Source organism: Heterocephalus glaber, unplaced genomic scaffold (assembly GCF_053883595.1).
Source record: "Heterocephalus glaber isolate CG9 unplaced genomic scaffold, H.glaber_assembly_v1.0 deba00001608, whole genome shotgun sequence".
Lineage (NCBI taxonomy): Eukaryota > Metazoa > Chordata > Mammalia > Rodentia > Bathyergidae > Heterocephalus > Heterocephalus glaber.
In genome coordinates, this window is record NW_028258379.1 from 4,151,183 (window position 1) to 4,177,242 (window position 26,060).

The 26,060-nt window shown below is 39.2% G+C and overlaps 1 protein-coding gene across 2 annotated transcripts in view; it reads left to right on the forward strand.

Moving 5' to 3' along the window:
* The first annotated feature begins 3,774 nt into the window (after positions 1-3,774).
* The window catches only part of Rhoj (ras homolog family member J), a 111,091-nt gene continuing 88,805 nt past the window's right edge, over positions 3,775-26,060 (forward strand). Inside the window, exon 1 of one of the 2 annotated variants that reach the window (XM_013067772.3) lies at positions 3,775-4,531. In XM_013067772.3, the coding sequence (XP_012923226.1) occupies positions 4,351-4,531 (181 nt within the window). In that variant the 5' untranslated portion in view covers positions 3,775-4,350. The remainder of the gene's footprint in view (positions 4,532-26,060) is intronic. The other variant, XM_004837426.3, reaches the window with a different exon arrangement.

The window sequence follows — 26,060 nt, forward strand, 5'->3', positions numbered from 1 at the left end:
TTCACCCTGTGGCAGTGACTCTGTGAAAGTTGCCCACCCAGACAATGCCCAATACATTAGCCTTATCCTTCTTGGGCCCATGTCCCTAACCAGCCAAAGTAATTACCAAAGATCTTTGTTTGACTCCAAGACAGCTATCTCCAGAAGCTACTCATATGCAGAGACAATCTAGTACAAATTCAACCTCAAATTTTCTGTTTCCAAAACATCTCTCTGACCTGGAAGATCAGGAATTAGTGGAAAAATTCTCTCTAAACTATAATATATCTCCATATTTTCCGGATAGGGGGAATTTTAGTGGTCCCTAATATCTGGTTTCTATAGATGGAGACCAATTTTTTAAAGAACCACATAATGCACAAGACTCTCTTCCTCCAAGGCAACATTTGGTATTCAGTGTTAAACTTTGCAATAGTGAAATATTCAAGAAATGCACATACACACCCCTTCATCATTACTGGCCAAGAGGTCTTTTCTAGTACTGAAAAAAGCCTCTTCTGCCTATGATTTGCAAGTAACTCACTTTTCTTGGAATTAAGAGATTAGGAGGAAAAAGAGGCACCTCCAAGCAGGAAAAATAAAGCCATTTCTGGAATTATAAAAAGATCAGATCCAAAAAAATGTGGCTGATATGATTAGACATGACATGACATGATGCATGACATGGGCAACATCCAGAGGCAGAGTGCAGGTGGCCCGACACATGAGAAACAGATACATGAGCATCACTGATGGCAATGGCTCACCCCCAGGGGAGCAGCAGTTCCAGTCCAGGCCAGCACTAGGACAGCTTGTTCAGTTTTAGCATCTGCAACTGATCTTGAGATGTAGGCTCAGTAGATTTGGGTCAGCATCCAAATAACCATTTAGCACCACCCCATAGCCACCACCATTACAGATCTGAGTTCCAGAGAAGCCCCAGAGGGGACTTGGTCTGAGGTGGAAATAATCCATGAAGGGGGAAGGGGACGGGGACAAATGGGAAAGGGGAAGGGGAAGGGAAAGAGAAAAAAACAAAAGGAAAGGAAGAAGAGTAAGGTAAACTCTTCTACTAAAGTCACAGTAAAACTGGAAACAATCAGAGGAATCAAATCTCATTCAAAAAAGTGCCCTGCTGGCATTGGGGGAAATTTGTGTGAAGTTAAGGACAGAGGACAAAAAGGAGTCAGGGAATTAAGATCTCTTGGAACAAGCAGAAGATATCACCCAACTGCGCTTCACCATGCACTGGTAAGTTTGTGCAAACCTGGTGGTGAGGTAAACCCAGTAATTAATGGCTGTGTAACCACTACTCGATCATTTACATGGCCCAAGACATAAAAGTACAGGCATCTGGTAACAAGTATTTTAGACAGCAGCCTTCATATCACTTCCAAATTTATACGTTCAAACCTTCAGAATCAAAGTGTATTCTTCACCATTCTACCTGGGCAATCAAACAATTCTGTGGACTCCTAGAACCATAACAATACTAAATTGCTTTTAAGATTTTATTATTCTTGTTCATGTCAGTCTTTTGATATTTAAACATTTTTATATTTCAAAAGATTTATTCTCACACGAGCATGTGATCTACTTAATCTGCAGGCTGAGATTAAAATTTTAACTTTTTGCTGTTTTTACTAAGATGTTTCAAAATTTTTTCTTCATAAATATTAAATTTAGGGAGCAGTAAACAGTGATGAAATGAGTTTATTTTGTGAACTAAAACCAACATTCTCCATAGCCGTAAATTATCTCTGCATAAAATCCAATCTGGCAGGTGAACCAGCCCCTCGAGTCCAAGGACACATCAGTAGCTGCTTCAAGTCTTCAATGTCTCAATTCACAGTTCACGTACCAATTAGAAGGGACTTAGACCTGTGTCTGATGATCCAAGGTTTAGGCAATTCACAGATATGGCAGAATTTCATCTCAATCCTGTTCTCAACTTCTGCCTAGGCCATGTGCTCGGTAAGTGGACTGGGACTTGCTTGTAGTGAGGAATACAGGCTTTTAGTGGAGCAGGCCCATGTTTGAAAACTGTGAATAGCGCATAGTACCACACTTACTGGCCAATGTCAAGGATAAGATCCCAAGAAGAACCCCCTCAAAGTTCTGTTAAACACATGTCATCACGTTGTGCTCAGTGATCTTGGTCATCTTCAGAGGGATTCTTAGCACTACCAACAACTCCTTCACCTACACTGACTTGTTTGGCAGCCATCTTCATGCTTGAGCCCTTTTTTCAGGAAAACAAAAGTTTTCCAATTGCAACTTTATTATCATATGTTCCAAGTCTTCTAGGTAGACTTAATGAAAATAAAAGTATATAAATCACACATAGTCATAGATGTCTTCAAATGCTTCAAAATGGCACTAAACGTAAACCATTCCACTTTCATGTTGCAAATACAACCTCAGTTAAGCTGTGGCTGGTTGTCCCATTCAGGCTGTTTAGCGATCCTTGGTTTCCTCCTTCCTGGCACATGGTAGGGTTATACCTCTGACCTTCCTGAACAACCCAACATGAGTAAGTAACTAGCTTTGACCTACTGTGAGCAGAGGTGTGACTCCCAGGAGGAGACTGTGAGAGTCAATGCCTCTTCCTCACATTCATGCTTCCTCTGCCACTATGCTCATTAATGTTCTGCCAGCCTGCATCCCTGAAGATGACAACAACACCTAACAGGAATACAATGTGAGCAAGAAATGCTTAGGCTATTTTAAATCGTTGAGCTTTGGGAATTTTTTATAACTTAACTGAAATGCCTTTCCATTCCAGGAAAGAAATGTTGGCACACTAAGCATTATGGCAAAAATTAACACAAAGCAAAGGAAATTTGGGACTATATCTATTACATGATGGCATATATATAATATGTGGAGGTATATATTATTGATAGCCGCTTACTGAAACATACTTTTCTCCCTCCCTCCTCTCCCAGAAAAACTCAAAGCAATCAGATAATCTGCATTTCTCAAAATCCCAAAGAGAAAAAGTTCCCCCATTTTAACTCATTTGTCAAAAACATTTACAGAGTTCCACTTCTTTTCCAAGACCAAGTACATTAATCAAATGCAGAACTTCAAAGGGGCTTCATTTTGAGGGAGCAAACAGACAAATAAATTAGCTGCCAATGGCTCCTTTGTAATTGAAGAGGGCCAGGCTGACCCAAGGGAGAGAGGACTAAATCAAAGAGGGAAAGCATTGGGGGACTTTAAACAAACCAAAAAGCCATTCCATATCCTCCCATTTCCACCAGAGTTAAGTATGAGCCTTGAATATGTGTTTGTTTACTAATAAGAAAATGCAAACATCCTGATTCTTATGTGCTACAACCATTTTTAAAAAAAAAAAAAAAGAAGAAAAGTTTGTAACCCAGAACACATGCTTGAGCATTATGCTCAAAAGCAGTAGCTTGTGAACCTGATCACGCATATTATACCTATGACCTACAGAAAAATTTCCCTTTGAAAACATTATGACTCTGGAAGGTTCTCTTCTTCATTGCAGAAAAAGAATTACTTGAGGTTTCTCACTGAAGTAAGAAAAAACTGGCCGGTTTTAGTTCGCAGTTTTAACTGGTGACTCAGAGAGGGTGATGTCATATGTTATCCTACAGTTGCTGGGATGGCTCTCTCCGCTCACCCAAACCCTCTCTTTCTGTGGCAAGCAGTCCTCCCCCTCTCCCCACCCTCTCTCGGCTTCTCCCCAGCCAGCCACAAGCCAAGCGGAGGGCCTCACCAGCAGCGGGTGGGACAGGAAGTTGGACAGCTTGCGTCTGCAGAGGGACCCCTAGTGTTTTCCCACTCCGGTGCTGGCATCGTTCCCCAGAAGCACAAACGTACACACACACAGAGCTCCCATTGTTGCAGCCTTCTCCAGCCCACTGATCCTAATATGGAATTCAGCAGGAAACCCATGATTTCCTGACACTCTGCAAGCTGGAGGAAGCAAGAGGAAAACTCCATTAAAAAGCCTAGCTTTCCTCCATGTTAGATGTGAAGTGGAAAATGGGGAAGATTTAGCAAATTTCCTTCAGCCAGGCTGGAGATGTGGAGAGCAGAGTGAAGCGCTCTGGCTGCTGAAATTTCTAAACTGCCAGGACACCTCTAGAATTCTGCGGAAATGAGGGTTTCCTAGCTCAAACTACAGTGGGAAGGGACAGACCCTTTTCACCATGCCCCCAAGTGTGCAGCACCTTTCCTCACCAGGATGGTAAGCGACTGAGCCCACCCTGGCCTGGGCCTTGCCTGGTGATCTAAGGTAGCCAAAGGAAGGCAGAGCAAACTCTAGCCTGGTGCTCTCTTCGCATCACTTCACATGCTTTGGAAGCGGCAGCAGTTACAGCAGCTGGAGCCGCAAGAATGAACTGCAGAGAGGGAAATGACAGCAGCTGCAGCTGTGGCGGTAACGACAGTGAGAAGAAGATGCTGAAGTGTGTGGTGGTCGGGGATGGTGCTGTGGGGAAAACCTGCCTGCTGATGAGCTATGCCAATGACGCCTTCCCCGAGGAGTACGTGCCCACTGTGTTTGACCACTACGCAGGTAAGCACAAGGGCTCTGTGTCCTGTGCACAGGGCAGGAGGTAACAGCCCAAGCCCAGAAGGGCCTGGCTGAGCAGAAGTGTCAGGACTTGGCATGGGCATGGGAGTCACCAGGTTAGTCGGTGTAATGTGGCTTTGCCAGAACGGCAGATGAGGGTCTGTGCATCTCTTAGGATTATAACACTCTTTCCCCCTCCAAAGCAAAGGAATAACCTTGGGAAAATACCCTGAACTGTTCTCTAGACTTTGGAGCCAGAGATTTTACTCAAAATTAGCCTGAAAAATCATCAGCTTTTTATTGTGAACATTTTAAAATGTAGTGTACTTGTATTATAATTCTTTCCTATCAAACAAAGAATGAAGAAACCACTAGATGCACAACTGATAAAAGAAATATTCTTGCCACATTTTATCTATTCACGTCATGCTGCTATTCATAAATGAAAATGCTTAAATTAATATATAAAATAATAATTTTTTATAACATATGGTGCTAAAATACTGTACTTTCATTTTCCTGAGGTGTAAATGGGGAGAAAAGCATTAAAAGTTTTTAAACATCAATTAGACAATCTACATTAAAAGAAACATTTGCATTAAAAGAAACATTTTTAATTGATGTGTTTTAAGAAATAAAAGTACAAATACAAATAAGACCTGAATCATTTTAAAGTATGTCTGAAAAGGATAAAATTGAGCATAACGTACTTTAGAGCATGACAGTTGAGAACCTGTAATCAGAACTTCTTTCAGTGGACTTTTTCTTTTCAAGTGTTCTAAAGTTTATAGGTGTACTTGTCAATATGATATCATTAGCTAAATTTTCCCATTTTGATTCTGACTTTTTCTCCTAATTTCCCAAACAAATGTTATTAAGTTTCTCAAGTGCAAATTCACAAAATTCTTCAAGCTTACCGCAACCTAAATTTTATAACTGGTATTTAGACTTGATGGTTGCGATGGCGAGTATCAGAGATTTGTTTTGTAAGAGGAAAATTTCTCTTTCTTCACCTTGGCTTTGGATCAGGATCAGCAAAGAGGAAATGGCCCACAGGAAGCCAGCGGGGGTGTTTACTTTGCTCTGTGACCATTTGAAGTCCTCCTCCTATGGGAAGTAGCGTCTTTTCCAGAGCTAGTTGGTCACCTAAGTCTTCCCTTCCTCCTACGTGTGTATGATTTATGACAATAGTACATAGCAGACAGGAAGAGAACCATAGTGAGTATAGTATCCATTTCCCAGCACATTTTCTATATTTGTAGAAATTATAAGGAAATTTTAACAGTGGATCCCTTAAGATTTTCTGTAAATATAGCAACTATACCCAGAGAAGAACATTTTAATGAGGACAGAACAAAAAAAGCACAGATAGACTTTTCTTTTGAGAAAAATAAAAAAACAAATTTATGGCTCTCTGCCTTGAGAAAGTTCCTATGATTCTGGTCCCAAAGGCATCATAGCAAAAGTTATTTATTCTACATTTTCTTTCTGCCAGGAAAGGAAACATGACTAGTGTCTTATTTTAAAAACTTAGATCAAAGGTGGAGCTCAAACTCTACGAAAAGGAGAAACTTCGAACATTACGAAAATAGATATCCAAAACTCATCTATTCAGTGAACCACTTACAGTGGTGTTAAGAAAGAGGATAAACCTGTGTGTAGAAATAAAGTCAATTGATATTTTTTAAAACTTTAGAGAGCAAACCAAAGCTGAAACACAGTTAGATTCTGCTGCCATTAAATTATTTTATATTTCAATTAGTTACATGCTTTGAGCATCAAACATCTCAAAGACTTTGGCTACTGTATTACTTAGCTTCCAAGATATCACAGACACTGCACTGAGAGCAATTCTTTTCACATAGTAGGCATTCCTAAACGTGGCTGCCTTGATTTACACTGCAAACTTTTTTAAAGTACATAGTCATCCCGTGAGCTTTCAGTGAGGTTAGAAGAGAAATGAAGACATGAGCCACATACCTGTAGGATCATAATGAAGTGCTCATTTCTACTAGCAGAAGGATATTCTCCATCACAAAACACTAGTTGCACCCCCCACACACACATACACTCCTCAAATATGCTCTAGTTGAACATAAATCCATAGGTGTTAAATGAGAATCTGCAATTAACTGTAAAAGAACTAAATGTCTCTTTCATTTGGACCCACATCGTTGGGTCCTATTCCTTGGTCCTACTGACCAACTTGGAAATGACTACCTGCAATTAGGTTTCTGGGTCTTTAGAAAACTGCATTGAAGTTAAAGACTTCAATTTTCCTTTGAAGGTTTTGCACTAACAACTACTCACCACAGAAAAGTAGATGTATAATAGTAAGCGTGGGAGTACAGAATGCTACTCAAGATGATGAATTCTAAAGCCAGACAATCCAGTTTTACTTCTGGCTCTGCCATTGTCTCTGTTGCCTTGATCAAGTCGCTGAAACTTTCTGGGCCTCCATTATGCCAAAGTAAAAACAAGGACAAAAACGGTATTTGAACCGTTCATGAGAACAAAATGAACTAATATAGGTATGTTTTTGGTATCTCCTATGTGATAAGTATTAGACTTTTTGGTAGCTGTTATTATTAAGAATAGGTCTGTACACTTGCATGTAGCTATCAAAGTAAATTAAAATATAATTAAAAGATAAAGGATGCAACAAAGAAAAAAATATTATTCCAAGAGTATCCTCTAGAAGAGCACTATTGTCTTTATAAAATAGTGACCAGTAGATTGATTATTGACAACTATGTCTACATGAAGTAATACTAGTAAGATGTTAACTTACAAGGGGAAATATTAGTTTTGCATGAGTGGTGGCAGAAAAATCAACCAAATAGAAAAGCAAATGTTTTTAAAGTTTTATGAAATATTGGTTTTATTCCTTCCTCCTAAATAACAGGATCCAAAAGTACTGTATATCTCCAAGTAGCTTTCCTTACCATTGTAAGCAAGCTTCTTGCTTTATCTCCAGTCCATCTCCAGAAATGTGTTTATATCCCTAGGGCACATCATCCACAGTAACATAACAGTGTGTGTGTTTCCTTATTTCCCATTCCTACTGCTCTGTGAGCTCCTTAAAGGAAGGGTTTATACCTTCCCAATCCAATCCTCTTCTTGGTTTCTTAGAAGCTATTATAAAGGCTTCCTTAAACACTTTCTTCACCTGGTTTCCAGGGTACCACGTTCTCCTGGTTTTACTCCACTCATTAGTGAATCTCTCTCCATTTCCCCTGTCCACCTCCTTTATCTCATCCCAACCACCTCACTCCTCAGTCCCTTGGGTCATTTTCCTCACTTAAGTTCATGTCCTGGTTAATCATATCTAGTCTCATGGCTTAAAATATTATTTACATACTGATAATTTATATCTCTACCCCCAAAACCCCAGAACACTCATATATTCAACTGTCCATGTGCCATTTAATGGGCATTCAAACTTAATTTGTCCTAACAGAAGCTTTTATTTCCCCCAATCTACTCTTTCCTTGGTCTTCCCCATATAAGAACATGACCGTTATCTTCAGTGGTGATTGAAAACAAAAACTTTGGTGTTATCCTTGACTCCTTTTTTTCTATGACGACTTCTCCTTCTCCATTCAAATATTAGTTATTATCTTTTTCTCCTCCAAGATCAGCTCAACATTCAAAATATAGTACATCCCCAACTCTATCACTTGCCATTACTGCCACTGCCTTTTCCTGGGCAAACCACCATCATCTCTCATAATAGCCTCCATTTCCCTACTTCCAGTCTTGACCCCTATAGTCAATTCTCCACACCACCTGGCAGAGAAAATATCTACTGTCACAACTCTTCCCATAACTTCCCCTTACACTCAAACCCCATCCTTCATCATCATGTACACGACACTCCATGACTTTGTCTCGGTTCCTCTCCTACCTCATCTCCTGATACTCTCCTCTTCCATATTTCTGTTGTAGCCACACCTGCCATCTTGCTGTTCCTCAAACACACCAAACTCCTTCCTTCCTTCAAGATGTTGCACTTGCTCTTACCCTAGCCTAATATTTCCCCAGATCCTCCTTAGCTTCAAGTACCACATTACTTAACACATGCACACACACACACACACACACACAACCACTCTCACCCTGACTTTGTAGCCACCTTTCTTCACAATACTTAACACTACATTATATATTTATATGTTATTATATATTTATATGTTCTTCCTGGCTTCTAAAAGCAGAACCTGTCATATAGTAGACTCTCAATAGTTTTTGAATAAAATTAGTTTATCTGAATTATCTTGATCCCTTCAGAACCTAGATAGTTCCTGGTCCATTAAAACTTTGATGAATAAATAAACAAGTTGCTAGTCCAATAGGTATCTCTTTATGCATGAATGTATAAAATATTTATTATTTTTATTCTATTTTAACTATTTTGTTCACATTTTAAATAATTGTGTTAATCTCTACAGTAATTGTGCTAGAGTATTAAGTTGTCTTGACCTAAGTGAACAGTGTCCCATCTATTGAATAGTATAGCTCTACAATGTGTAAATGTCACTTGGAATGCTCTTCCCTTGCCTTACATTCAAAAGCTAACATAAATGTTGGGTGGCTCACTCAAACACTTGTAGTTGTTATTGCAGAGCATGTTCCAGAATAACCTCAAGTTTAACGGAGGGCTAGAACTGAATGGTAGGAGCAATGTGATGAAGGCGGAAGGGTCACTCGTGTTTGTTACAAGTGTATCTAATAAATATCTCTGGACTCTTCTTCCTACCCACCTTCTAGGGAGGACTCAAGATGTCTTAGAGCTTTTACTTCTTTAGCTTTGGGTTCTGTAGCAGATTCTTCACTGGTAAAATATTCTTATCAATTAATATTTCACATGATGTATGACATAAAGATAAAACTTCCATTTGATTTTAGTTGGGTTGTGCGTTGGTTAAATTGTGTATAGTGTAATGGGTGTGTGGAAAAAAGCCAATCCCAATTGAAGCCTGTTTACAATATATTTTATTCACCATTTCCCTCATCTTCTATATTGAAATGTATTTTTTCTAAAGGTCTTTCTTCCAACACTCATCTCTCCTAGAGCTTCTTTGTCAAAAGCCATTGAATTTGAAAACTCACTCTATGCCAACATTTGCAAACCCAGGTGGCCTATACAGGAAATCCACACAATTTGTGGAAAAGAGAAAAATTTAGTTTTTCTATCAGCTGAGTGAGATGTAAAAGAAAGTTGTTTGCAATGAGAACTGAAAGTCAGTTCTAACTTTTTCCACCACGTTGAATGGCAGTCGGCCTAAGGTAGACTCAATCACATCCATAACAGCCAGAGTGGGTCATGGGGTGAAGACAGGGGAAATGTGGCCTGTCCATGGTGGGGCAGGGGCAACATAAAAATAAAGGTGAAAAGCCAAGTGCCAGGCTCATAGAGAGCTGTGACATAGTTCTGTCCACTTGGGAAATTTTACTCAGAAGTTTGTTTTGCTCTTCCTGAAGACTCCTAAGAATCTTTCAAAAAAAACATGTCTCATTTTCTGTCAGCCACAAGAAAACCTAAAACAACTCTCATGGGACCATAAAATAAATCACTACATTCTTAACCTTAGATAAAAATACACAAGAAGGTCATAAAAGAGGAAGACAAAGGCGGACCAGTTGAGTCACTCGCTGTGTTTCTCCACTCAAAAACTCAAAGTCCCTTAGGCTTCTCATACCCCAGTGTCTCTTTTGGGGGCATTGTGATGTGTAGGTATTGCTTTTTCTGGACTCTGGAAGGACACACTACAAACCCAGTGACAGGAACCCTAGGACCGCTTCCCCTGCAGTCTGCACCATGATGCCTGGGATGGCCAGCTCCCTCTGAGGCCTCTGGGGTGGAAAATGCTCTCAAAGCCAGATGGACTACAGAGATGGTAAATCATCAGCTTCTTTTCTTGGAATGAGAAAGAAAGACTAATAAACAGCAGGGGGGAAAAAGTACGCATCTGTGACAGAGTAGCATGAGGAAGGCTTGCTCTGATGCTGGAAACTGCCTCTGCTGCCCATGACCCCCATCCCTGCTGCAGCCAGCAGCACACTAAGGACTTCAGGCAGCTCAGCCTCCAGTGGATGGGCTCCCCATGAACAAGATTTTTAGCTCAACACAGCCTGGCTTCCTGGCTCTATGGCTCCCTGCACTGTGTGGGGTAGGAAATGCTTCGTTGTGTAGCTAATGCTTACTGAAGGTGGACTTCAAGTACCTCAGCTTCTGGGATAGCTTTTTCAGAATCATCTATCTCTCCCTCTTCCTGTGGGGCAAATAGCAATTTTGGCTCAGAGATGTCTGGGGATCTTGGCTGTGTAGGTTTTTGGATATCCTGTAGTTGTCCTATTTACAAAGGCAGCATGCAGGCAGGTGACAAACAAGGCTTCTCGGGGAAGGACAGACTCACCTGTCCTTCCCCGAGAGGCAGCAGAAACTGCCTCCCTCATTCATCCTGAGCATGAGGTCCACAGGGATCTATAGAGCACCTGCCTTTGGGTAAAGATAAGTTCTCATTTGGCTGAAAATGTACTTTCCCACCAACAAAAGTCCATGACACTTCTGGGTTACTTAGCAGAAACCAAACAGTTAATTTTTCAGGGATAACATAGTCAAATCCCATCCTGAGTTTAATAGGTCCCAATGCTGAGTTTCAGACTGGCCTGGCAATGACTCTGAATACTCTGAAACCCAACTTTTTAGATGTGCCCAATTTTCACAAAACAAAAGGACATGATCCATGCGCATTCACTCAGCATTTTACCTTGGTTCACAATACGGCTTTTATCCATGGTGTTCTTCTTTCCCAAGTAAAGTTCGTTAGAGCCAAGTGTGCTCCTACAGCAGTGAGGTGGTGGGGATCATGAAACTAGACCTCCATCAGAATCCATGTGGACAACACTAACAAGAGCAGTGACTTACATACTCCTTACTGTGATTCTGGCATATTTAAAGTATTTTTCTTTCTTTCTTTCTTTCTTTCTTTCTTTCTTTCTTTTTTTCTCTTTTTTTTTGCTGGTACTGGGGGTTGAATCATACATGTTGAAGTATTTTCATAGATCAATTCTTTGCCTGCTTACAATGATCCTATAAGATGCTATTGCTTTCTGTTTCACTGATGTCGAAACCAAGACAGAAAGATATTAATCAATTTTCCCAGGGATAAATTGTTTGTAATAGAGTAAGCGAAGACCATAAAATAATAAGCAATAGAAGGAGTGTGTAGGTTTATAATTAATGACATTTATTTAAAAGCCACTGTTAGAGTACACCAACCTGCTATAATAAATAGATACAAACACCTAAGGGATTAACATGATGGCAGGGTATTCCTTGCTATTGTTATGTTCCTGGTCCAGTATCCAAGTCAATAGGGCTGCTTTCCTGCAGGTGGTTACTTAGGACCCAGAATGCTTTTGTCTTGTGACCCAACCATCCCTGAGGTTCTTGTCATTATCTGCATCCAACAAGTCTGATGAGAAAGAGCAGGAAAAACTTGAATGGACAGTCATGGACTAGGCCTGGAAGTGACAGCCATCATTTCCAGTCACTCCACACAGCAGATAACTTAGTCACGAGGCCATGCCTCACTCTAAGGGAGGCTCAGAAAAATGCCTTCCTTTGTGTCCAAAAGAAGAAAGAATAGATTTGGATGGAAATTAGCAATCTCTTCTGCAATCTTTCTGGCTAAATATCCTTACACACTTTTTCCTACGTGTAAAGCAAAGTCACCCTTCTCCCTAGAGGGATGACCCAAAGTCCCACTGTGTCACTGCCACCACACCAAAGTCCTACATGAGGATGGATGAACCAGGCTCTCCACTGAACTAGATGTGATTCCCCGTGTCCAATACAAGACCAGTTATCTAGCCCATAAACACAATCATCCCTTATACAGTGGTAGACAAAAAGAGCAGAATGGCCAAAATGTTCAAACACCCTTTCAGAAGGGGAGGAATGAGAGACTCATAGCAATACCAGAATCCTAATAGCAAGCACTAGGAAGACCCCCTGCCCTGGCAGGGGAGGAAAATTCTTGAATTGACCTTGCTGCCATCAAGGTCTTGATGGGAGAAATGCTTTTGTCCATTATTCTCAACTCTGAAAGTTTCTTCCTTATCCATTTTCTCCATGGCCCACATCTGACTTCAGCCCTGGAGAGTGTGACTTACTCAGGGGCTACACAGTTTTCTCAGCTTGCCTCTCTTTCCTGTTACAGGGAGGGTCAGTTGTGACAGTCACAAGTGTATATACATATACATATATATATATATAGTCCAAACCTAGAGTTTCTTTGGAAATACAACTCCCTCGAAAACTCACTAGGCTTCATATAAGTTCCTTGTGCCAGTAACCACATCCGAGATCAAAGTATGTCCTCCCTAGACATATTCATTAAATATATTTTATTTTTCTGCTTCCTTTTCCTCTCAAACAACTACAGCTACCTAGAAGCCATGTAAAACAATAGGGTCAGGGAGATCAACACCTGGGTCTTGTCTTCAACACAGAGCAAATACAGGTATTGGGAGTGGCTGGCGCAGGAAGGGCAGAGAGGCAGGACAGAGGCGCATGGGAATTGTGCAGTGTCAAAGGGGAAAAGCAACCAGGCAGACTTGAGTGCTCTGAGAACCAGCTGCTGGCAGAAAAGCCTCAAGCTTGGGCAGAGTCTGCAAAGCTGCATAAGCGTAGATCCCTCTTCCCCAGGGACTACTGTCCATAAAATAATCAGTATGACTGCAAGACCTTTGAAAGGGTCACCAAGGAAAGTTGGAGCTATACTGAGTCTCGTGGGAAAAAGCAAAGGAGTCTTTAAAAAAAACAGGAATGAGGCTAATATCCTTGGGTTATTTTTGCTACAGTTCTGTCTTGGAAACTGTTATTGCTCTTCCACATCCATCCAGCCTTGTGATAATGAAATACACTGTACACATCTGTTTCCCCTCTGCAAACCCTTCTATTCTGCTTCATACTTTGACCTAACATTTGAGGGAAAGGAGGAAAAAAAAAACAAAAATGGAAAACCTCCTGCAATACAATTTCTCTGAGTCCAAAAATGTTTCCACTTAAGTGAGAACTGGCTCCTGAAAAAGAGAGGGTATAAATTCTGGGCAAGGCAGAAAGTGCACAACCGGAAGTTAGCTGCCTTTATCTGGACAATACATTGACAGGCACTCCTGCTAGCGGGGACCGGGCCTTCCTCTGGAGTCTGCAGGCTGTCTCAACACAGATTGAGGATCAGGTCTTGGGACATGATCCTACTTGCTAACAAGAAAGAAGCGACACTCTGTGTGGCCTGACCAGAATGTTCCACAATGAACAAAATTGATTCCTGACCCGTTGGCAGTAATGGTCAGTGGATTATTAATAAAAATAATAGCTAATATTAAATAGCAGAGTGTTTCCTGGATGTCAAGCCCTGGGTTACCTTTGCTATTTTGCTTGAGTTTCACATTGTCTCTAGGTAATAGGTGTCCTCATTTTACAGGTGAGAGAACTGAGGCTCAGAGAAATAACTTCTCCAGCATCATGTGGCTAGGAAGTGGCAGAATTGAGGCTTGACTCTACCAGATCAAGTGCTACCTCCTCAGTGAGGCCAGACCATCCTGAGAAAACTGGATTCCCTTTCAAAACCTGTTTGTTTACTCTTTAGCTTTTATCTTATTTAATTGTCCATTGCTATTCTCCTTCTACAATATACACATGCTGAAAGCAAAGTTCTTTTTGCCTTATTTATTCTTATTTCCTTTTTTTTTTTTTTTTTGGTACCAGGGATCTCGAACTCGTGTCCTTGTGCTTGCGCAGCAGGCAGCGACACCACTGAGCTAAATCCCCGGCCCCTATTTATTCTTATTTCCTAATGCCTGGGAATGAGTCTACAACACCCATCTAGAAATATTAATTGTGTAACTGAATACGTGAATAAATAAATAAAAGACATCCAAGAGCCACACTGTCATAACCTCGCACTTCCCCGAAGTTAGCACTTGTATGAATAGTCAGGACAATTTTTCTATGTTGAAATTATTTTATTCTTCCACATTCTAAGAGGATACATCCTAAGGGTCAGGAACATATATTGGAAAAGATTATATTGGCCTTGTTTAAAACCACAAGGTTTTGCTTTCAAATTTCAAATTTGTGAGTTCTGAGTGCTTTGTCTAGGCATAAAATTGGTTTCCTAATTATATTAAGGGTTTGCGTTATCTCTGTTTTTCTGATGCTCTATCTTAGAAGCAAAAAGTATTAATTCCTTAAATTATGTGCTGGTGACATTCTTCAAATAATGAGACTAATTGAGAGGAAAAATAACAAGCAAGTAATCTCCTTAATATGTGCCATGTAGAAACCTGAGAATTATGAATAATGTCTATAAAATGTAACCATTCACTTCTTAGAAAGTACTATATAGCAATTTTCAGCTGATCAGCTTGCAAGAGACACAATGACTATGTTAATCTACACTAATACTGGGGTACTTTGTACTTCTCAAAGAAAGGGTTATTAGAAGAAAGAAGCTATGGTTTCTCCCCTCTGGGCTGCTTCCCTCTTCCCTTCATATTGGATTAGTTTGCACAAGGGGCCCTAAATTCTTCTTTCCTCCACTATAATGAATTCCATATGACATTTGCAATAGTTTAAGCTGGTAAATAAAAGCCCTAAAAATTTTCAATAGTAAACATGTTTTTAACCAAACTTTTCAAAAGAGGCAGTGAGTGGATGCTAAATCTTAAATGTCAATATTAGACATAAATTTTGCTGTAGAGGTTCTGCTCTATTCATTTCATTCACTTATCCCCTTAATAACACTCCATACCAAGTTCTTTCTTTTTGATAAAATAAAGCTCTCAGGCTGAAGATCAGAGCCATTTCCTCTTCCTCCAGGCCAGCAATGATGGAGAAAATCTCATTATTATTCTCAGAATAATGGCTCTGCATGTTTTTGAAGACCAAGGAAGTGTTCATCCTTGTTATCCTCAGACCATGCACCCAGATTTTCTTTTTTTTCATACACCTAGATTCTTCTAACTCCATTCATATTTGACCTATTCTTTCTCCTTTTATAATGGGAAGCTTCTTATGAATTCACTTCAAGTAAATTACCACAATTTGCTTCAAACCTACAGCCACCACACTGTAGCTTTTGCAATTTTTTTCACAAGAATGGCAATCTTGTCGACATGGTTAGGTGCAGCCCTAACAGGACGTAGAGGCTTAGACTGAAGAATATTTTAGATCACCTCTATCTTTTTTTCCCTTAGTATTAAAATTAATTTAGGTCATCTTAAATAAATGCAGAGAACTGAAGTCACCAAGTGAGACCACCACATTTAGCTTCTGACATTTTAATAAACCTCTGTCAAATTATCCCCAGTTTTGTCCATATTATATCAAGTTATGGCTTTCAAAAGACAAAATTTCCTTGGTTCTAGAATTAATGTAATTATGAGATCCTCATATAAACTCACGGGGCCTTATTTGGCACGCGGGATGGCATACTCCTTGGCTCCTTAGGCTGGCACAGTTTTTGGTATTATAGGGATGTTTTGGTTGCTGTGGCAACTATGGACCGCCATGTTTTACAGTGCTGAATACTCCATCATTTTAACAGATATTCTGGTCTCACTAGGATTTAGTATGTTATAGATCACAAATCATCCTGAGTTACTCTTGCACTTCATTCACTTCCCACCAGTTAACAAACAAAAAATCCTCTTAAAGGTCATATATACCAGGCAAAAGTCCCATCTACCACCTCACCTGTTATTACAGGTTGAATTCCAGTTGCACAAACAATATTCTGTACCAAAGAATCTCGAACTCAGTGGATTGTTCTGGACCTAGGAAGAAATTGTGGGCTTCAAATGATAAGCAAACCCCAAGGCACCTACAAGAGACCACGAGTCATTTTGGTCCTAAATACTTCATCAACTAACCTTAAATACAATAATATACACACAGTAAAAGAAATTACTTCACATTGTGTCTATTTCTGTATGTTGGTGTAAGACTGATCTCCAAAATGTCAACCAATATCCAAGTGCTAGTTCTTAAGGTGATGCAAAAAGGATAGAAGGGAATTGGGAATATAAATAAATAGAAGCAGAGCCTGCATTGCCCCTCATATTTAGAAAAACACATTTTACTTGCCTTCCATGTCCCAAAGACCTGGTGAATCCACCCCAGTTTTCCCTCCTGATATCATCACTGCCTCAGTTTCCCCCATCTTTCACCATGCTGTGAGCAGTTTAGGACACAGGAACCCTGTTTCCTTGACATCAGGAAGAGAATTCTATGATAACAATTTCGCTTCACTTTGATGGCCAAGGTCTGGTTACCCTCACAAACTGCAATTAACCCAGAGTGTCAATGGGCAGGAAGTAAAACATTTGGAAGGTAGAAAGGATCACTCCACAAAATGATCCACCTGACCATTAAAAGATGTAGTATTTTTCTATTTCTTTGCAAATAGGCACCGACAACCTTGAAGCAAAGTGTCTGGTAATGGTGACTTCAGAGTCATTTTTTTTTCTCCTCCTGCTTCCTAAAATCAATAATATGCTAATCAAGAAAAATTTTGTTTGTTCTTATTCAGTTTTTTGTTTGTATTCTCCCACTCCTTTTTTTTAAAGCACCTACACTTTCTTTAGTATATGCATGAAACATTTTCCTCTCCCCCTAAATCACCCCTACCTGGTGAATTCCCCAGGAAGGGGAAAGCACATGTTCAAGGCAGTGGTGTGTCATCTGGAGGAGCATCCTGATAAGCCAAATTTCACGCTAATTCTATTTAAATTTCATCCTTTATCAGGGAAAACAGAGTAGAGAAATATTTTAATAGTGTATGTGAGAATCACAGAAATTCAGTTACAGAAATTATGCCATAATGCAAGGGGAATGGAGGATTGCATAGTTCTTCTTTGGTGAATTAATCAGTGATTCTGAAGAAATAAAGTGAGTCCACCCTGGAGCAATGTCTGTCAAATCTATAGAAAGAGAAAATTATGTGAATTTTTTTTCTATGATTTCTCAAGGACAAGGTTCTTTCAGCCCCAAACCCTTTGTCCTTTCTCCTTGAAGATCCATCATAATTCTTGCTTTGCTGCAGACAGCAAGCCTCCTCTACAACTCCCCAAACTTTTGTTCTTATCTCATTTTAGCATCAAAGCTCAGAGACAAGTAGATTCTGTATACTCTAGGGAGAAATACACATACAGAAACTTCTTGCTCCTTGGAGTCCAGGCCTGGATGACACTACTTCCCTACCCAGAAGGACTTTTGAAGCAGGAGCTGCCTGAGTCCTGGTCTATTAGCTAGGGTAGGCACTGAACAGAAGAGAGCTGGATATTCTTAGAGAAGATCCAAGTATTCCTTGGAATAAGAAAGATTGATGTTTTCACTTGACTTCCAAAACCCCTCCCCTCTTTGCACATACTGTCATCCACTAGCAAACATGCAGAAATTCAAAGGACAAAACTAGAGATTTTCATACACTGTGCTCTATGTCCAAATCTCTGTATTGTTGTGCTCAGTCTCTTGAGGCAATACAATTCCCAAGCAGTCCTCCCCCTCCTCCTCTGTTGTCTCTCCGCTGTGTGATACCCCCTTAAAATAGCTGCTTTTGTCCCCTCTGCCTACTCTTCCAAATGAGGCAAGCCTCTTTTCCCCATAACAAGTGCTTGTACACAGCACTTGGTATTAAATGTTGCTTATATTTCTAACATGAGAGAATAGTGATACAAAATATAGCACCTTTTCTAGGGCCTGACATATAATGGATGTCCCAGTTACGACAATTGGGTTGTACATCTCCCATACATACCCACGGAGATCATCTTAAACTAGAAAACAAAGGATTAGCAGGGAATTATGGTGTGCACCTGTAATACCAGCTTCTTGGGAGGCTATGGCAGGAGGATCATTGAGTTCACAAGTTTAAGACAAGCCTAGGTGAAATAGACCTTACCTCATCTCAAAAAAAAGCTTTAAGATAAAATGAGGGTTTTAGATTAGACAGGCCTGAAGATGTCCTTGCTATATAATTTCCACCATGGTAGTGGCATCTCCCTTCAAAGGATCTGAGTTGATATTGGCATGAATGGATCCACTTCATGATAAGAGCAGCCTTGTATTGAATTAACTCTGAATCTCAAGAGATTAAAGGCAGAAGAATGCAATACTTCTGAAAACTCTTCTGCACCTCTTTCAAAAAGCATTTGATCTCTTGCCCTCCTCAGTTCTGTGAATCTGGAGAACACAAAGCAGCAAAGGAGAGGGGAAGGAAAGACACAGAATAGTCCAATAGTCCCTCCTGCTCTCAACTCACCTACCATTGTTGAATGACAAGTGACAAAAATGAGTCCAACCAGAGTTTGAAGATCAGGGACAATTAAATGTCCCTCTGGTTTGTTTCCCATAGAATTCAAAGTATAAGTCCTCGATGGCGCTCCATCTCATTCCTCCAGGCTTTGTGGAGGGCTGGGTGTAACTGAGAAGTCGGAACAAAGGTCAACCATTTAGACCTTTGGTTCTGAAAGGACCTATTGGTCTAGAAAAGAGGTCCAGTTGTCCTCTGTCATTAGGGTTCCACCCATCTTCTGTGCTAAACCCCCACACTGATAGGCAGCTCTTCCTTAGTGTTACAAATCATATTCTCTCATCTCCATCCAAGCTCACATTTGTGCACAACATGCTTAGCCACTATCCTACTGTGCCACCATCTCAAGTAATCCACAAATATGCACAGGAGGGGCACATTCAGTAGACTGAGTACTATCCCCCTAAACTCCTGCATTACCCCCATCCAGTGCTTTATGGGAAAATTGATACCTGAGGAGTTTCCTAGAAAAGTTTGAAAATATTCATAATGGTTAATTTCCATACATATCTCATCAGCTCAGTAATGGGAAGGGTATTTTCAGCATGAGTATTCCAGCCTTGAACTTCATGGACACTTTTTGGAAGACCAAAATAAGTACACTGCAAATTACTGTTGTGTCTACTTGAATGTGTGTGTGAGAGAGAGAGAGTCAGAGACGACAGAGACAGAATGCAAGCACTGCAGCCCTCTTAGAGGAACAAGAAGAAGGAGATATATTAATATATTCCTCAAGTATTACCCTCCAGGGCCCCACACAGCTCTATTTTTCCACATTAGGGCTCAGTCTCATTCTTAAAAGATGACTTCATCATGTTTTTATTTTTTTAAGAGAAGATGATATTATCCATGAAAGCTCTTTAAAAGTTTTTATAGTCTCTCTTCATGGTCCAATTTCACTCAACTCTGAAAGCCTTTAAAAATACTTTGTTGAGCTTATTTATTACCACAACTCTCTAATGTAATTTTGCATTGAAACCAGGTATCTAGGAAATTACCTGTCTCCTTGACAACAGGATGCAGTAGAGGTCCCCAGGCAGGCAGCTAATCTGTGTTAGCCAAACACCTCCAAGAAATCACAAATTATATAATGTACATGAAAGCATTTTGTGTGCTGGGAAGCACTCTAGAATGTTATTATTTCTTATTAGCAATAAATCACTTTATATATTAAATGTGCTATGCACATTTTAATGTGCAATTAGCCATGAACTGCAGCAAAATCATAAAACCAAAGACATCCTCTTTCCCCAACACTGCATCTCTAAGAATGCAGTTAATCATATTTGTTCTTTCACACATGCATAAGCAATACGGGCTCAGAACTGAAGGTCTCTGCTTCATATACTATAACACAAACACACATAGTCTTCTTCTTCCTTTTATAGATAGAAATGTCTTAGCTGTTGGCATTATCTCAGTGGCTGGGGAGTGGGGACCTCCCCAGCACAGATCATCCAGCTGCAGCACCAAGAATTGATTCTAATCAAGCATGTAAATCAATTTTTATAACCTTAGATTCACAATAAGAACATTTGGATATTAAAACACTCTATTCTAAAGGTATTCTAAAGACTGTTGATACTATGCCTCAAGCAATTTACTGCCTAGTAAAAAATCTAGACTTACTTTACACCAAATTCACAGTTAACATAATAGTCCTCCCACTGCAGAAGATACATTCTAAGATCCCAGTGAATGCATCAAACTGCAGGTTGTATCATATCCTATAAATATGTTTATTCCTAAACGTTCATACTTACGATAATGTATAACTTATAAATTAAGCACAATAAACTATTAACAATAGCTAACAATAAAATAATTATAAAATATAGTGTACTGAAAGTTGTATGAATACAGTCTCTCACCAAATATCTTATCGCACTGTACTCACCCTTCTTCTTGTGATGATCTGAAATGTTATAATGCTTATGTGGTGAGATGAAGAGAGAGAAATGGTACAAGCATTGTGACACAATAGCTACTATGTAAGAGTTACTTGAATTTTAAGAATCATGGCAATATCATAACAGTCAATGTGGTATCTGTGATGACAATTAAGAGACAGATGGGAGGGTAGTATATACAGCATGGACACACTGGACAATGGAATGATTCACCTCCTGATGTGGGGAGAGTGGGAAGAAGTGAGATTTCATCACATTATTTGGAAGAACATGCAATTTAAAACTTATAATTTGTTTATTTTTGGAATTTTCCATTTAATATTTCTAGGCCATAGAAAGCAAAACCATGAATAAAAAGGACTACTGCAAGCACAATCAGGATAGATCCAAAATTTCATTGTTTAGTAGATTTTTTTTATTCATCAGTTTCTTATCACTGAGACAAAATTCCCAATACTCACAACTTAAAGGATTAGAAGTATATTTTGGTTCAAGGTTTCAGTCCATAGTCAGCTGGCTCCAAAGCAGAGGGAGAATTGTGGAAGAGCGTGGCAGAGGAAAGCTTTTCAATCCATGAGAGCCAGGAAGCAAAAAGAGAAGGTAGGAGTGAGGTAGGGAGATGCACCTTCCTGGTCACACCCCCAGTGACTCACTTCAAACTAGCCCCTACTTCCTAACGGCACATTCAGAGCCCCATGATCCAATCACCTTTCAAAAAACACACCTCTGAACACATGAAACTTTTGGAGACCATTCTAAATTTAAACTATAATAGTTTTGCTTGTTCCTAATTTTCCTACCATTGTCTGACTTCTGAAGTTAGTGCTCAGTTTTATTCCCACCTCTCACTATCTCCCGTCCGTGTCCCCCGGGGCCCTCCACCCGACCACAATTTTGGAAGTGACTGAGGTCAATCTTCTTGTAAAACCAGCTTCCCCAGTTGCATCAAGCTATCGCTTAAACAATTCTTATCACATATACAACCCTCGCTGATACATTTTGATACATCTATAGATGGAAGTTGACAAGAAAAACTTTTCCCCTTGGAGCAATGTAAATTGCCTCTAGCTTTTTTTCTTTGCTATCAAAGAAAAAGAGAGAAAGTCACTTGTAAGTAATCTCAGCCTTATTTTTGTAAGTTGAAACCTCTCATTCTCAAGAAATTTCAACTCTAAAATCCTACTGATAGTTTGTGAAAATCGCTGTGATGTTTTCATCTTTACTTTTGTAAAACTCAGTAACATCTCATTGGGATTTCTGATATGATCATGATTATATAAATCCAATTTTTTCTTTTACTCTTCCTGAAAACCTTCTGTATTACTCAGCTTCCCCAGCAATAAACTACCTGAGACCTGTATCTTTAACAAAGAGAGGTTTATTTGGCTCATGGTTTCAAAGAATTAAGTTCATAATCAGCTGGCTCCAAGGCAGCAACATCATAGCAGAAGGACATGGCAGAGCAAAGCTTCTTAGTTCATGGAGGCTGGGAAGCAAAGAACAATACCAAAGAGGAAGCTGAAGGAACCAGATATAGACACCAAGGCCATACCTGTACGACCCAACCAGACACAGCCAGAGACATCCTTTCCTAATCGTCTAAGTATTTCTTTATCTGATGAAGTTGACAATCACAATGAGAATCACATCATCCAAAAGAAAAAAAATGGGAAAAAACTACAAACTATATTTCCAGTAAAAGTAGCACGTAGGCTCTAAGATCTTTTGAAAATGATGCCAAAAAATAAATAACACCAGAATTCACTGAACAGACAATGAAAAGCAGTAAAAAGAAATCGAGAAGACAGGGTTCTGTGGTGAAAGGTCTCAGAAATTGCCAACTAAATACATTTATTTGAAGGTCAGCAACATGCCTAGAAGGGAGAAGAACTACTGTATATCCTATATACAAAAGAAATGTAGAAAAAGGGTTAATCTCACAACAGCTCTCATAGACCTGTTTCACATCACAGAAACTAAAAGCATCAAGAATAATGCAGGGGCTGGGGATTTAGCTCTGTGGTTCCGCCACCTGCCTCATAAGAGCAAGGACCTGAGTTCGATCCCGGGTACCAATAAAACAAAGAGGAGGAGGAGGAGGAGGAGGAGGAGGAGGAGGAGGAGGAGGCAGACAAAATCATATTTATTAAAAGATGTGGGTCTCTGAAAGAATAAAACTTTTTATTAGAAAAGCTATGCACCTGGCCCCTTCTTAATGACCATTTACAAATATCTGATACAGGGAATTTCACTTTTTTATATAATAATTGTATTAATCAATTTCTTGTCACTGAGACAAAATGCCTGACACCCACAATTTAAAGGAGGAAAGGTTTATTTTGGCTTGCAATTTCAGTGGATTTAGTCCATGTATGGCTGGATCCAAGGCAGAAATAGCATGGCAGAATAACATGGCAGAAGGAAGCTCTTCACCACATGGCAGCCAGGAAGCAGAGAGAGAAGGGAGGAGCTGGAGACAAGAATACACCCTTCCAGGTCACACCTCTAGTGATCCATCTCTTCCAACCAGGCCCCACCTCAAAACACATGAGACCCTTGGGGGACATTTTAGATCTAAACCATGACATTCTTATTCTGATCACCAAAAGACTCATATCTATGACATTATGCAAAATGTACTTAGTCCATCTCTAAGAGTTGCCAAAGTCAACATTTCCAGCATTCCTGAACAATCAAAGTCTCCTTTGAGACTAAAAGCAAACTCTTAGCCCTGAGTCCCTGCAAAAATCAAAATGAAAGTTAAATACTTCCAACATACAATGGCACAGGGTAAACATTCCTATTCCAAAAGGGAGAAATGGGGGATAGGTATAATTCAGACCAAAGCAAGACCAAAAACCAGTAGGTCAAGCATTATATCCTATAGTTGCATGCCAAGCACCCAGGGCAGGTTGTGGTGAGACATGAGCTCCAAGGGCTTGGGAAGCCCCCCTCCTATGGTTTTCTTTGTTTCAGTCCACATGGCTGGCCTCTTTCCTAGGCTGGATTCACTCGTTGCAGCTTTTCTTAGCAGACATCCCACATTCCTGGCATCTCTAGCTTACCTGAATCTTCACCTTCAGCTTTGCTCTCATGAACTCCTGGCAGGAACTGTGACTCTATCACTCATTTTTTGCCTAGACTCACTGACCTTCTTTTGAAGTCTGGGAAAAAGCCTTTGCAACCCCATAGTTTCTACATTTTGCATGCATGGAAATCAATGCCACATAGATGGTGCCAAGGTTTACCACCAGCTTCAGCAGTAGCCAGACACCTTGGACCATGGCTCAGTTATAGTGAGCGCAGTGAAATCAAACATAGGAAATCAATTCCCTAGGCAGCCTTCTGGATTCAGGGGCCCAGGGGCTCTCTTAAGTAAAAAGTTTACAATTTTGTGCCTTTGAGACTGTGACCCACCTCTTCCAACCAGACCCTACCTCCAAACACATGAGGGAACATTTTAGATCCAAACCAGAACAATAGTCAACTTTTAAAAGAAACCAACATTGTACTCAAAGATTAATAAGAAATAAAAGGGAAAGCAGAAATAAAAGGGAAAAAGAGCAGCAAAGTTTATTGACTCATAAGACTTACTCTCAAAAACAATAATGCCATATGTTGGATGGATACTGTGAACAATTTTGCTATTACTTAGAAAAACTTAATAAAACAATCACCTATATTAAGAAAGACCACAAAACAAAAACCCAAGAAATCAAAGCAGAAATGACAAGGCAGGTGGAGAAACTGGATTATTGGCTATCAGAACCCAAGAAAGAATTAGAACAAAAACTAAAACTATCAGAGAAGCAAAGATAAAATTGGAATAATCACAGAAACAAACAAAAAAAATGTATAAGGATAAAGATAAAAAGTGAAAATTTAACATAATTTATGTAAAAGAATTAGAGACAACATTAAACATGTAACTATAAATATAATTATGATGTGCAAATAAAATAATACATGAAATAATGGGAAATCCAACATATGTATAATTGAATTTCCAAGTAATTTTTTTAAATAAAGAAAGCAAAAATAATGTCATATAACAGAAAAGAATGATATTATTCAAGCAAAATGTCATAGAATGAAAGACATGAATCTATGTTTTAGAAAACGTCCACTAGATGAATTGCCCTGAAACAGTCAATACTGACACAACTCCTAGAAAAGTTAAAGAATAATAACATTGAAGACATAGGCAAAAAGATCAAATCACTTAATAAAGGGGAAAGATAAAACATTTTTCTCCAGTGTTAGAAGATAATGGGTAACAAGTAAATATAATCAAGGAAAGGACATATGAAACAACTACGTTTACATTCAACACAGTAACACTTCAAGGAAAGGCTATAAGCAAACTGATTTTAGTATGAAAGAATTCCAGGAATACTAGTGTCATGAGACTTTCTCGAGGAAGGCAGTGACTATAGAACACACTTCATGCACCAAAGACTGGGGTGCCTACAGAATATACTAGAGGATTACAGTAAATAATCTTAGCAATGAAACAAAGACATATATGGAAGAAACAGGGAGGGAAAGAAGTACTAAGGGATTTTTCTTAATGAGATTGTTATGTACCTGTACTGTACCAGCTCCTCATAATAATTATAGTCACTATGTACTACAAACACGTGCTAATAAAAAGTAAATTCAAAAAGAACTAAGATATAACAAATGTGGGATGAAACAGACATAAAAATATTAAGTGTAATGAGCCTTTCCAATGTAGAAATGATAAAATTAACAACTGGGGATAGAAAAAAGAAACAAGGTGGGAGACAAAAAGTGCAACACTAATTGCCTTCTCCAGAAAAACTGGAAGCAAACCAAAAAACACATACAGAGTTAATAAAAAGTGTAAGTATAATAGATCCTAAGACAGATAATACTATTCATTAAAATTAGATCTTGCAAAAAAGAAGAAAAGAGAGAGAGAATATATTCATTTTATCACTGTTAAAATTATGAGAATATACTAAATGCCCCCTAAATTTTTTTAATTTATTATATGAAATTAGCACTAATGAAGTAATCCATCTTTACAACAAAACAATGAATATTTCTAAGTTTCAGAACCATACACGATAATAAATCAATGTAAACAATAACATACTTGAATATTCTATTATAAATATAGACTATATAAAATGAAATAACAATTAAGATCAATCATAACTTACATATAAATATAAATCACTTAAATCTCCCTATTTTAAAAAAATTGCT